The sequence below is a fragment of the Folsomia candida genome, unplaced genomic scaffold (assembly GCF_002217175.1).
Source record: "Folsomia candida strain VU population unplaced genomic scaffold, ASM221717v1 Fcan01_Sc001, whole genome shotgun sequence".
In the NCBI taxonomy this organism is placed as follows: domain Eukaryota; kingdom Metazoa; phylum Arthropoda; class Collembola; order Entomobryomorpha; family Isotomidae; genus Folsomia; species Folsomia candida.
In genome coordinates, this window is record NW_019091193.1 from 20,026,289 (window position 1) to 20,039,038 (window position 12,750).

Here is a 12,750-nt window from a genome sequence, read left to right on the forward strand (position 1 = left end):
ATACCACAAGGCAAACAAGCCTGGCTGCTGGCTGGAACAAAAGTGAGAGCAATCTGATCCGATCCGGAAATCAGATTACCCAACCGACTCTTCCTGCATAGGTTGCAACAAAAACCACTCGAGTAGTTTAGCACATGATGTGAACACGGCCACCAGACAGAGTAAATCAACTGGTGAACAATGGGACAAGCGTGTGAATTCATATTTTATGCTTATGCGTACCTTCATAAAACTATGCACTTTCAGATGCAACAACGGCGTGAGCATTTTTTATGTTGCAAAAATTAATCTGCACTTTTCAAGATGCATGATCCACTTACCTGTCTTGAGATGAATCAAATAAAATGCATTTTAAAATTTACATTTTAATGTGGCTTATACATACCTTTTCTCTATTATTTGCAGGATCAACCCACAGTGAACCCGAGTTTGATGTGGAATTACCAAAGCTCACAGTAAAATTAGGATCCGATGCCAGCTTTACTTGCATTGTCAAGGTCAAAATTTACCAGAAAGAAATCAGAATTGGATATTTAACGACACCTAAAATTTCTCTTTCATCGTCTCCTCACTTACATGATTATCGTTTTGTTACATACGTTGGAGGTTTGGTTTGTTAAGCTTCTTGCATGAGCATAGTGAACACATAGTCGACATACATATATATCTTACTAATAAACTCAAGGCATTTGTTATAACAATCTACGAATTTACACAAACAAAAAAGAGCTATTTGCAGTTTTTATCACAATTCAAAATAGTTCTGTAACTTTTTGCGTCGCAAAAACGTGCTAGTTAGGAGATGATGTAATAGAGAATTTGTTTTGTCGGAAAATCGCCAACTCTGATTTCTAATCTGACTAATCCATTTCGATTCTGCAGCATCTTGGAGGGTACAAGGTATGTCTGTCTTCTAAATATTGCACATGCTGATTAATGCAATCAGAGTGCTAATCTGAGGAATGGCAAATGCATCTGTTGACTGGGATTGAAACTTTGTAGACACGATACGTTCAGAAACGAGGATACGAGACATGTAATGTCGTAGATGAGAGCCCTGTAGAATTATTATTATTGTCCGTGCCAATACTAAATTACAAATGATAAAGATCAAAGCAGTAAATTTCCCCAAGAATCTGTGCTTTGTTAGTGTGTAGTTATACGCTAATGTTTTTATGCACACCCAGTGATGTAGTGTGTACGTATAGAAGTGCATACCTATGTATTTCATCTCGCAAGAAATGTGGCCTGGTTTGTGTTTCAATTTACTTTTAAATGTTTTGAGAATTGCAAGGAATTTTAAGAATTTGTTCAATCCCATAGTTTTCCTGTCCTCCAAAAAGAATCTCTCTGAAGGATCATTTAATTTAATTAAAAGTTTTAACCAATTATTTATAGAGGAATTTTTACAAAATGCTTCACAGAAACTAAAAAATACTAAAATGTGCACATTCAAAGACGGTGAAGCACATTTTTAAATAAAATAATAAATAAAATTCCATGATGAAGACAAGCATCTATTTAAGAGAACTGTGAACATGGAGAAGCATTTTTTTCTTTAAATTTTCAAATATTTATGTGTTTATCTTGAATTTGGTCATTCTTTCTTGTTACAAAAAGATTTTTCCTTTTTTCCACGAGTTTTAGAGATTTCTTTTTGATCTGATTCACTTCCTCACTCCTCACTGGTTTTCTCTGCTTATTGTAAATGCCAAAAGACGAGGCATTCGTATATGTATGTACGTTCGTAATGGGCATTTTGTTCTCTCTGTCTCTGGGGGATTCGTATATTATGGTGTGGTTAGAAGAAATATCTGGTGTGGGAAAGCCCAGTGGTTGCTTTGCTGGGGGTGGTGGCATTTATTCCCAGGAACTTTGTGAATTTTCTGAACCATTTAAGTTGAAGTGGCTTTCTGTCTTGCTACATTAAAATCCCTTTTCATTTCACCATAATCCTTCAAACCATTTGATTTTACAATGGAGACTTCATAATCTCTCTCTGCTCCTTCTTCCCCGTCCTCCTGCCTCTTGCAACGACAGTCCAAAATGTAATTTAAATGTCTGAATGTTTGTTATTGTGAATAATTATGACAGATACCCACCTACGCAGCTTTGTCCTTTATGTCGGAAATTTATAGTAATGCTGCGTCTACAGACCGTCTCAATGCCAGTCGACTTATTTGAATGAATCTTAATATTTTCATGGATTTTTTTCAGGTGGCCTGGATAAGGTACGCAGAGATAAATATTGGACCTTTCATTTGAGAAATGAGGATTTGGTCCAGCAATATTTGATCGTTGGTCTGAATTTAACGTGAACTACGATTCCTAACTTTTAAATGTAGTTATATTTTGTTGCATTCCATTTATGATTAAAATTATCCTTGTTTCAAATGACAATTATTTTAATATTCAAGAGCGGAGGACAAGGCAATAATAGCTTTGCACAATCACATGGTGAGCCTATCCACTGGTCTCTCATATTATAACTAATATAACCAATGCGTAAGTATAAGCATATATTCCAGGTAACAAACAACCATCGCTTTAGCGTCACTCACAACGGGCATAGCTCTTTCACCCTAAACATCCGGCATGTTCAGACCAATGACACTGGGGAATACTTGTAGGCATTCGTCATTTTTGGCAATTCTGTTAGTTTCTCCAATCAATAAATGTAACATGTTACTCTTCTATCTAGGTGTCAGATAAATACCGACCCGCAACGTAGTCAGGTGGGTTTTTGAGAAATAAAGTGTTCCACCCCCCCAAATAAAGTGTTCCACCCATTACATAACAACTATCTCTATTTAGTCTGGGACCCTGGAAGTCGTCGTGCCCGCAGACATCATTGACGAAGAAACATCAAATGACGTCGTTGTATTGGAAGGTATTTGAAGGGTTCAAATTCAGGTCATATTGAATGCTACTCATTCTTATACAGTTGCAAATTATCTAATTAAGGACAATCTGCAATTCTGAAGTGTAAAGCACGAGGCATTCCAGTTCCCAAAGTGCGGTGGATTCGGCAGGACAGAAGACCTCTTCCGCTGAGCAAAGATCTTTTGGCCAATCCCACAGAGAAAGGTAACGTCTTCTTTAAATAAAAATTTTGACAATCATATCATGAAATTAGGAAACCCATTAGCAATTATTCGCCGTTATATCACTGTCGCCACACGACGATTAACGAACCATCCCCTCTTACGCTTCCTTGTGGATTAACTTGTTCAATGGCAGTTCACTTAAGACTCTCGTTGGCTCCACTAATCCATTCAAAATTGTGGAAATACATGGTATCCCTTTCCCTAAACCTAAAAAGTTTCACTTACACATGAAACTCGTTCTTTACTTCGGGTGCGATGGTGAAAGTTGGTGCGATATAATGTAAATCAGAGGAGAGAAAGTAAACTTTCCAAACCACAAATAAATTCAAAATCATCCACCGACACCAAACAAAATTTAGAATCTATCCATCCATTCTCATTCAAGATTTTGGATTTCTGGGAACTTTCCCTTGCTGGCTTCCAAAGAGGAGAAGGTAATGAATAGAGGGGGAAGCAGGTCACGAACGAACGACGTTAGTAAAAAGGGACGAGGTGCTCTTTCTCCTCCCGTCGGAGAAAGACTTTTTGGTCGACTCCAACTCTCCGGCTAAAGAAGAACGCCTTTAGAGAAAAGTGCATGTCAAATGGGAGAAAGTTACCCTTAAATTGCTCTCTGCGGCTTTTGTTAAACTGTGAAATGGCTGTTGTTGACTGTTCAAGAAGGTGTTGACTATTGAATGCTCACTGTCATCACGAGATGCTTAAGGAAAACCGATGGAGCGTGCAAATGTCAGGTTAAAAATATCCGAATAATGACGTTCATACGAGAAAACATTCACGAGAACTTTCTCTTTATAGTAATTATGCTCGTATAAGCAGTATTACATGTATTCCTTAAAAATCCAACATTCCAAATAACCACAAACTACGCAAGAATAAGGCATTGCACTTAAATGTCCCTTTAAAGTCCAGTCTTTACAAAATGTCCTTCACCAACCCCTCATAGCTTGGCCTGTTGTGTGTGTACGTAGTGCATCGTAACTCCACCGTATTCTGCAAAGGCTACGTATACGCGCTGAGTGAGTATGTACAAGTCGTCTGGTTTCCATTCAGATGGATTTTTCAAATAGAATCCATTCATCACCATTTGACGTTTCGTCTTTGCTTTGCTTACTTTCTTTTACATCAAAGTCTCCACCGCTGTCACCCGCTGGCAACTTGGGACGCCAAACTTACCCTATATTTCAACCTCTCCCATGTATTCAATTTACAAGTTTGCTGCGGAATATGGTCCACGCGGCCTGGCTATTAAACTTTCCTAGTTTGAAGTTGATGCTTATGATATGTATGTATTTATGGTCCAAAAACTGGCCTGATCAACTATGAGTTCAACCCATTTTACAGGCCTCCAATGCAGCGACCACCAGCATATTGAATATGTGCGGACACCTTGAGATTAAAAAAATAATACTTAATAATACATTGGCAGCCTGACTACGTACTAAAGTTGTATAAATGCTCCCTGCTCTTATTTTAATCCGGATTTTACTTTGCTTTTAAAGTATTTGTTGCACATGGTTGAATATGCACATAAGCGGCGGTGGTGTGGCATGGCATTGCACTTTCCTTTCATAAAATTCAGTGAAAATTGATGGAGGTTGAGCACTTTTATTAAAAGTGGAGAAATCGGAGCTGGTGAGGGAGGTGGAGGAGAAAGTGAGTGAGGGGTGAGAAGAGGCGGCCTGCGGAGCTCTACGCGATGGCCAAGCGGAGGACGAGGGAGAACGGAGGAGAGAAAAGTAGTGGGGCGAAAGTTTAAGAGATTTTTGCACGTCTCGTCCTATGTTTAATTTCCGTACGGAGGACGTGACGTGATTTGAAACTCAAAGTCAACGCTGGACTGTGAAGGTTTTCTCTCATTTTTTTGTGAGATTGAGGTTAACAAGCCCCATTCATTCATCCATCCGTCGCAGATCCTACTACTCCACAACACTTGATTTGATACATGATCCGCATTCGCAGTTTACAAACAAGTATGATTCGAAATTTTAATTTTTAAGAATTTCATATGAAATGATTTTCAGAATAGAGCATTTTCATTAATAACACTCGTGGATATTTATACGGGGATATTTATAGCTTCACACAGTCACTGGGGTTTCTGTCGTCTAATTCTTAAGATGATGAGATCAAAGTTTGAGATCAGGAAGTATCGAAGGGGAAAGGATTAATGGGTTTATAAATTAATTTTATGAGACACGACGACTGCAGCGTCCTGCTGCCTCCACTATCTCCACGTATGTAGAGGTATTTATGTAGTGCACCCCTCTGTGCATATACTGTCCTCCCTCGTCTGCCATACAAGGTCATTAAGGCCTCTTTGCTCTGGTGGTCGAGCTGTTAGAAGGACTGAACATTTTGTCTCGTGATGTTTCTAACTTTATTTCATTTCAAGAACTGTACTTACCACCCAGAAATGCCCAAAAAAGAGAATGGACACAGTTGGTTCGGTCAGCGTCGAACTTATTTGTGCGACTCATCCTGCATCAATTTTACTGACCACATATCCACCAGATGTCTTCGAAACTTATTTGATCATGACTTTGTAACAATACGCTCCAAGAATCAGACTGGCCGTCCGTGTGCTTCAACTTTCTTTTGGGTTGGACAAACTTTTCCAGCAATATGTGCAACAAAAATGCCCAACTAGTAATATGTACACAGTTGTAATGATCATTGGTAGTTTTCACCTATGCAGAAAAAAAAGTCCAAAACTGCAATGGTCATGCTAACAAAAATATCTCAAACCTCTAGTATTTTAGCAAAACCTCTATTTCCGGGATGTAAGTAACATATTCCATAAACATGCACCCGTTCAAAAGTGCCCACAAAGGATTTTATGCTCCAGTAACTATTTCATCAATAGATTTTGACAGGCAAATCTGAGCATTTTATTTGGGATGATGCAGTATTGATGATGATCGGAGTGTTTTCCGGGAGCCGTGGTGGTAATAAGTAAGTTGGTTTAAAGACGGTGAAATGGGGATCAGGAAAATCTGATGGTTGTAAAAGTCTGACGGGTCGAGTCAAGGAGAAAGCATCGGCAGGCTCCGGTGAAGTGAAGAGTAATCTCGTGAGAAATGCACAGAGAAAATTAATCTCAAGTTCAATTTATCCTTGTCAGGTTGGCGTAGCGGAGGAGCAGAAAAGTAGTGTTGTAGTTGTATAGCCGGGTCAACTGGCTAATAATAATGCACCTTAGCCGTCCTATTATGGAGGAAGAAGGGTGAGTTGCTCTCCGGGTGGAAGGTGAAGGACGAGAAAGGAAGAAATGTTGTTACAAGCACCTCATCTCGTCATCCACCCGCATGTCGCCCGTCCTCCCTCCGTCGCCCATTGTGGACCAGGCAGGATAAGGAAGAGAGAATAAAGTGACGGAATGTGAACTGTTAACTTCAATGATATAAATGATCTAAATGGCTGGCTCTTCATACCCCGAGGTGTCTCTGAAGAGGGGAGTGAGGGGCATGCATGCATAACCACTACACATACACACTGCATGCGTATTTATGTGAAAGTAAACCAGGAAGAGCGTATAATTCACAAAAATATGAGCATAAATATTTGGCGAGGGACTCCTTGGTTGAGGCCAAGAATGTGGTGGACGGCGGTGGTGTGTGGAGTTGACACGACTGCTGGAGTCACGCAGGGGAGAAAGTCGTCGTGAGTGAGTGAGATAACTAATCTGATCAGATTTCTTCGTACGGGACATTTCCTTTTATTTCCTGCCTCTTCACACCTGTTCCTATTCCTCAACAACTCAAGGGCAGGCCGGGTCTTAATGGTAGCAAGTTTTGCTACACAGATTGCTAGTGAGCCGACATGTGATACGATTTTGACGAACATGAGAACCTTGGAATTTTTGGACAATTAGTTAGACCGCTAATAATTTAACTTTGTTACTGTACTGTGTAGCTCCTATGTGTCTACGTAGACATGGCATTGTAATCACCTAATGGAAATTACACCAAAAGTGAAAGCAAAAGTGGGCTGAAACTATTTAATCCCTTTGTTTTTCAACCATGGTCCTGGGAAAGAGAAAGTTTGGTCACAAAAATACACTTGAAACTTTGTTTCTCAATATTATGGGCTAATGTTAATTACTTACTTAACTTCTGATAAAGATACCTTCAGTTTTTCATGGAAATTTCGCCCAATGCTTTCCCTGACCTATCTAAAATCCATTTTCATTTTCTCTTACCCTTCCGGTATTTCTTGTGCAGTCTATTTCCTAAAAATGAAAGAATCAAGCGTAGTTACAACACCAATAGTCCTCCAAACGACGTCCATTAATTTTGGGACAAAGAAAGCTAAACTGAAACTATGCATTTCTGGTAGAATTATGGTATTTTAGCAATTTCATTTTATTGTGTTCTAAATATATCAATACTCTGCGGCAAATTAAACATATCAGAATTATGAATAATGTCATAACCGTTATATTTTATGCTTTTCAACTTTGTATCTTAATCTCTATACATATGCACTACGTAGAGCAATATATGGTGAGTAGAGCAATGTACAATGAACGGAATGAAGGAGTTTGCATCAAGTTGTAGTTTTTAAGTTTTTGGTGTCATAATTTCTTATTATTGATTTCTTTCTAAATTTATCAATCTTTTTATAGTTGGTTCGTCATCGTCATCCTTCTGCAACGGTATCGATATAGGTTTATGCGTGGAAACCGAAACCTGGCAAACACGACCACTTCAAAGGAGCGACACTGGGGCGGTGCTATGCATTGCTAATAACAGCATCCCACCTCGTGAGTCATTTCCTAATTTAATTTACAAACTTTTATCTTACTCGGAATCTATTTGATTGTGCCAGTTCGTTCGAAAAAGATCACGCTGTCAGTGCACTGTAAGTAACCGGCATTCTGTTATCTTTCATGTTTATTCTCTAAATTTGTACATTTGATTTTGTAAGATTCATACTTATATAGGATTCTTATTTTGAGAGATATCTCCCAATTAAATACGCCTTCAATTATTAAGGAACATTTTTTGAATTAGTGTGAAATGTGTGTTTCTGATTCTTGACCATATAAAAACTCCCATTTCCACATCCTCCCACCTTGTGCTCTGTTTTCCATTGTGCCGTTGGACATGATTGGCATGACATGACACGATGGAGGGTCAGTGCATCGCTCGGTGTACACCCCACCCCATAGAACTTGATATATGTGTGTACCACCCCATGAGATTCGGGCCAGGCTGGGAATACAGGATTCAATTAAATGCGGGGAGTGAATAAAAGTGGATTTTTCTATTTGTAGTTCATCCATTAATCAAAGTGTCGAACCAACTTGTAGCTGCTCCTGCTGGAGTTAATATGACATTAGGTAAGATATTTATTATTTGCTCTTGGAATCAAACTGGATTTTATACGTCTGTAAAAGCAACATAATTATTTGCTTTTTCAAAGAATGCTATGTGGAATCAGTGCCTCGTCCGGTCTGCAGTTGGTACCGACGCGATGGTTTGTCCTCACTTTTACTCCCTATATTCACATGAGCTTGACAAATAGAAAAAAACATACTTATTACTGATAAAATTGAAATTGTGTTGTATAATACAACTTGTATGTATTTATTTTTTACTCCAAATAACAGTTAGTTTAGTCCCAAAGCTTAAAAATGCTTAGCCTTGATGGTAAATTCAAATATTTATTCAAATCACGAATCCAAAGTGGCCTGCAGTAACACAAAAAAAACAATTTCGTCTCAAGTCTCTGTATATAAATTCAAAGTATCAATTATTATGATCGTTGTTGTTGTTTTTATACAAGAAGGCTTTTCCCCTCTGAAATGTTCAACTGAGGAGCTGCGTCGAATGTGGGTCTAATAGACTGCACATATAGCGAGCCAAATGTCTCTGGTGGATGTCAAGCAAGGGAGTTGGTGTGTAGCAGCGAGTTTTCGAGAATGAGATTTTTTCGGGGAGTGGAATGATGAGGAGAAAGCGTGAAAGAGAGACTAATGGAGTCATTCATAAAGAGAGGAGAAATTGAATGAGGCTACTAATGTAAGGAATGTAATGTTATGAGAATTTCCTGTGTCGGGTGTGGTGATGCATTTTTAAGTGGATTCTGAGTTCATCTGCTGCTCAGACCTATGTGGCCCTTTACGTACTTAAGCACATACATACACACATAAGGCTACGACTACGTAGTTCACTGATTTTGGGGGACGGAAAAAATAGTTGCGTCAAGAATCTTATTTGGTGTCTAAACCTTTAGTTTCAATCCTTGCAACTTATTTACTACACCCACCCTGCAACTTGTGACATTTTAATTAGTGTTGCTCTGATATGCATGTATGTACATATGTCGAGATACTTTTATGACAAAATTCAACCGTGTAGAAAACAATTGATTTCTGCGCCCATAAGTTATGGAAAATGGGAAATTTTTGTTTGTTATTGTTGCTGTGAGTAAAGGTTTGGCATAATATTTCCTTTCTACGTTCACAGACACGAGTATCATGTCGATTCAGTTCAACTATAGGGAGCAATCTGGATCCAATTCTTGAGAGCCAAATTGCCAATAGCTTCCATGAATAGGACGAGTCGCTGGTGAGGTTGGTGTGTCAGTATACAATTCACAGTATACAATTTCAATTTCGTCCCGGTATCTCCATTTCCCACTCAGAATTCCTGGATTCTGATCATCACGGAGGAGAAATCATTTTTGGAGAAAATCCCTTGGGCTTATTTACACCCTTGACACAAACTAGTCACTCACACACTATCCGTCACAGCAATAATCGAAAAGTAAAGTAAATTTGGCGTCAACACATCACAGTTGAAATGGGATATCCTCCTGTACATATCGTACCTGTTATGCACCCATATTGAGCTTTACTACTTATTATTTTTATAAAACCAAGTTCCAAACCGGAATCAAATTATCCAACAATTTGGAACCCTTCCGGGACATGTACTAAAATTGAAACGATACAGGAAAGACTAAGGGCCTTGTCTGCGTTGTGAAAGCATGGCATGCACAAAGCGAAAGTGAAAGTGTTGGAAATCTTGAAAATTATTTGAAGATCCAGACATTTTCGTGAAGTTTTTTTTCTGGGATTGCCATCATTCATGTTCAGTCTTTATATTAATAAATATGGGCTCATCCGAACAGCTAACTTTGCACTAGATTGAGATGGATGCTAGCAGTAAATATCTTGAAACTTGGTTGATGTAAAGTCCAACTAAAAAATATATTTCGTGTCACCTTTATTTATTACGAAGTTTTGAAAATACTACGAGAAGTTAAGATGGGTTTATGTACTCACTTAACTAGTCTCGTTGTCTTCCAGTCCAAAAAATACATGCACACAGAGTACGACAGGATGATTGATTTTTATTCTGCTTTCACCTCTCCCGACAAGTACGCATTGAATTCCATCGTTCTGTAGTTTGTAGCAGTGGTTCTATTTCCCATTTATTCAAAATGTAGGATTTCAAATTAAAGGAACGTTGATTTTTTAGTGATATACAGAATATTTGCATACATGGTTCAATCCATCGAATATTGTGCATACCATAACGTCCTTAATTCAATATTAATAAAAGTTTATCCACTGCGCGTACAGTACAAGAGTGAATATCTACAAATAGAATATTTTGAACACTGGAAAGCGTGTGAAACCTGCAATATTTTTAATATTCATGCCCTCACATATATAAATTGCAGCAAAAAGTTTCAAAAAGAGGCATCTGCTGGCTTGGGGTTGGGAGAGGTTATACGAATGGCGTTAGCTTGAACCCATGTCTGAGAAAGCAGCAGTTATGCAATGTGAATAAGAGAAAGCTTGCATCATCTTGAGCTCAGAGGAAATCGTCACATTTCCAAGGAACATTTACATTTGCTTCGGAAATGTGGACGCAGGTGTGAGCGTTGTACTTGTGGAAATGAGCAATGTTAATTCTCACTTTCACTTCATTCTCGAGATTTCCCATTCTAATCGTCGGTCGGGAAAGAGAAGCGGTGAAAGGGATGAATATGAATACAGATGAATATTATTAGCTCAAATATAGCCGTCCATGCAGGGAGGAGTTGGTCGGCGTTTTAGCCTTACTTGCCAAATACATTGCTACCACCACCACCGTCGGAATATTATTCTTATGACGGTGGCGTAGACGGCATCGTCCTGTGCTTGATGACGGAGGAGGTGGAAGTGTGAAGTGGAAATGGAGCTAATCTTTTAAGCACTTCTTACCAGCACTTGTCAAGATTCATTGCCTTCTGCCACGGTTAGCTAAGCCAAAAAGGAAAAGGGTATAACTACGCTGATTTAGATTGCATAACATGCATGAATTTAGTATGCTCTCTTGTTCGTCTCGCTAGTTGATGTTAGCTGTTTTTAGACTATCAAGTATTTTGGGAAATACAGGAACAAAATACCAAGTGGGTCTTGATTCACTACATAGATATGAGGGACAGTTTAGTAGTTAAATAAATTGATTGAAATGAGTCACTTGCCGTGATTTTGCGGTTAGACTTTAGTTAGACAACGAGGATCATACATAATCACGGTAATGGTTTGGTCTAATCTTCTCCCTGCTTTCTAATGATATTGGATGGGTGGTGGACCAAGACGAGACGAGAGGTCGGTTCACTAGTCCTCAGTATACTCCAATTTGAAGTAGGCAGTACTTTCACTTGGCAGGCACAGATTTAGCTTTCACTGGAAGGAAAAGATTTAGCTTAACCCATGCTTCTTGTTATATTCTGTAGCTTTTAGACATACCATATGTTACTAATGTTCCTCAGTCCATTTCATTTAGAATTTTCAAAATATCGGAATTCGGAGAGTGGAAAGTCCAGTAAAGCTTAAATTGATGTTCATGGCTCAACGATATGCAAGCTGTCCATATGTATGCACACACAGTTTGTAGTTACTATATTCAAACTCAAATGTGCATTTTATTATGTAATTATGCAAGAGTTGCAGCTTGCATAATTTACTTTGAAACTGTGAAATTATTAATGATAAATGCTTTTAAGTTAGCTCTCTGATCGAAAATATTTTATGATTGCAGTTGGATACAACAATTAAATAAATATATGCTTATTTTAACAAAATGCCATGATTAAAGTGGAGCTAACTTATTGTGAAATATTTATTCATCATCACAGGTCATTCCACACATCAGTTGATATTGAACCAAGTTGGGAAACTTTGGCAGGAGACAGAACAGTTGAAAGAATACTCGCTCAAAATGAAACTCACGATTACCAATCTTCAATCCTCGGATTTTGGAGAGTATGTACAAAATCCTAAGAATTAAATTAAATGTATAATTGTAAAATGTTCATGCAAATTGATAAAAACTCTAGATACAATTGTTCAGTTGAAAATTCTCTTGGAGGGGACTCGGCCGTAATTAAACTGCACGGTAACATTCTTTTAACCGAGAATAACCTTTGGGATTATGCACGGTAATGAATCTACTTCTTTCAACAATAATAGAGCTACCTCCAGTAACAACACGAACGACAACCACCCCACAACCAGATTGGAGAAAACATGGAAAACATGGGAATGATGGAAATACGATAAAACACTCCAAAGGTTAGATTTCAATGCTATATTTTCAGGAAAATCGCTCCAGCATCCATAGATCACATTTTAATTTGT

The 12,750-nt window shown here is 38.4% G+C and overlaps 1 protein-coding gene across 1 annotated transcript in view; it reads left to right on the forward strand.

The window, feature by feature from the left end:
- Positions 1 to 12,750, forward strand: part of LOC110843816 (protein amalgam) — a 33,507-nt gene that overhangs the window by 18,924 nt on the left and 1,833 nt on the right. The window contains exons 3-17 of the mRNA XM_035855910.1: positions 406 to 497; positions 883 to 900; positions 2,218 to 2,231; positions 2,418 to 2,457; positions 2,529 to 2,626; positions 2,702 to 2,735; positions 2,815 to 2,890; positions 2,965 to 3,087; positions 7,735 to 7,872; positions 7,938 to 7,970; positions 8,386 to 8,451; positions 8,535 to 8,588; positions 12,249 to 12,375; positions 12,450 to 12,508; positions 12,583 to 12,684. Coding sequence (XP_035711803.1) covers positions 406 to 497; positions 883 to 900; positions 2,218 to 2,231; positions 2,418 to 2,457; positions 2,529 to 2,626; positions 2,702 to 2,735; positions 2,815 to 2,890; positions 2,965 to 3,087; positions 7,735 to 7,872; positions 7,938 to 7,970; positions 8,386 to 8,451; positions 8,535 to 8,588; positions 12,249 to 12,375; positions 12,450 to 12,508; positions 12,583 to 12,684 — 1,074 coding nt within the window. The remainder of the gene's footprint in view (positions 1 to 405; positions 498 to 882; positions 901 to 2,217; positions 2,232 to 2,417; positions 2,458 to 2,528; positions 2,627 to 2,701; positions 2,736 to 2,814; positions 2,891 to 2,964; positions 3,088 to 7,734; positions 7,873 to 7,937; positions 7,971 to 8,385; positions 8,452 to 8,534; positions 8,589 to 12,248; positions 12,376 to 12,449; positions 12,509 to 12,582; positions 12,685 to 12,750) is intronic.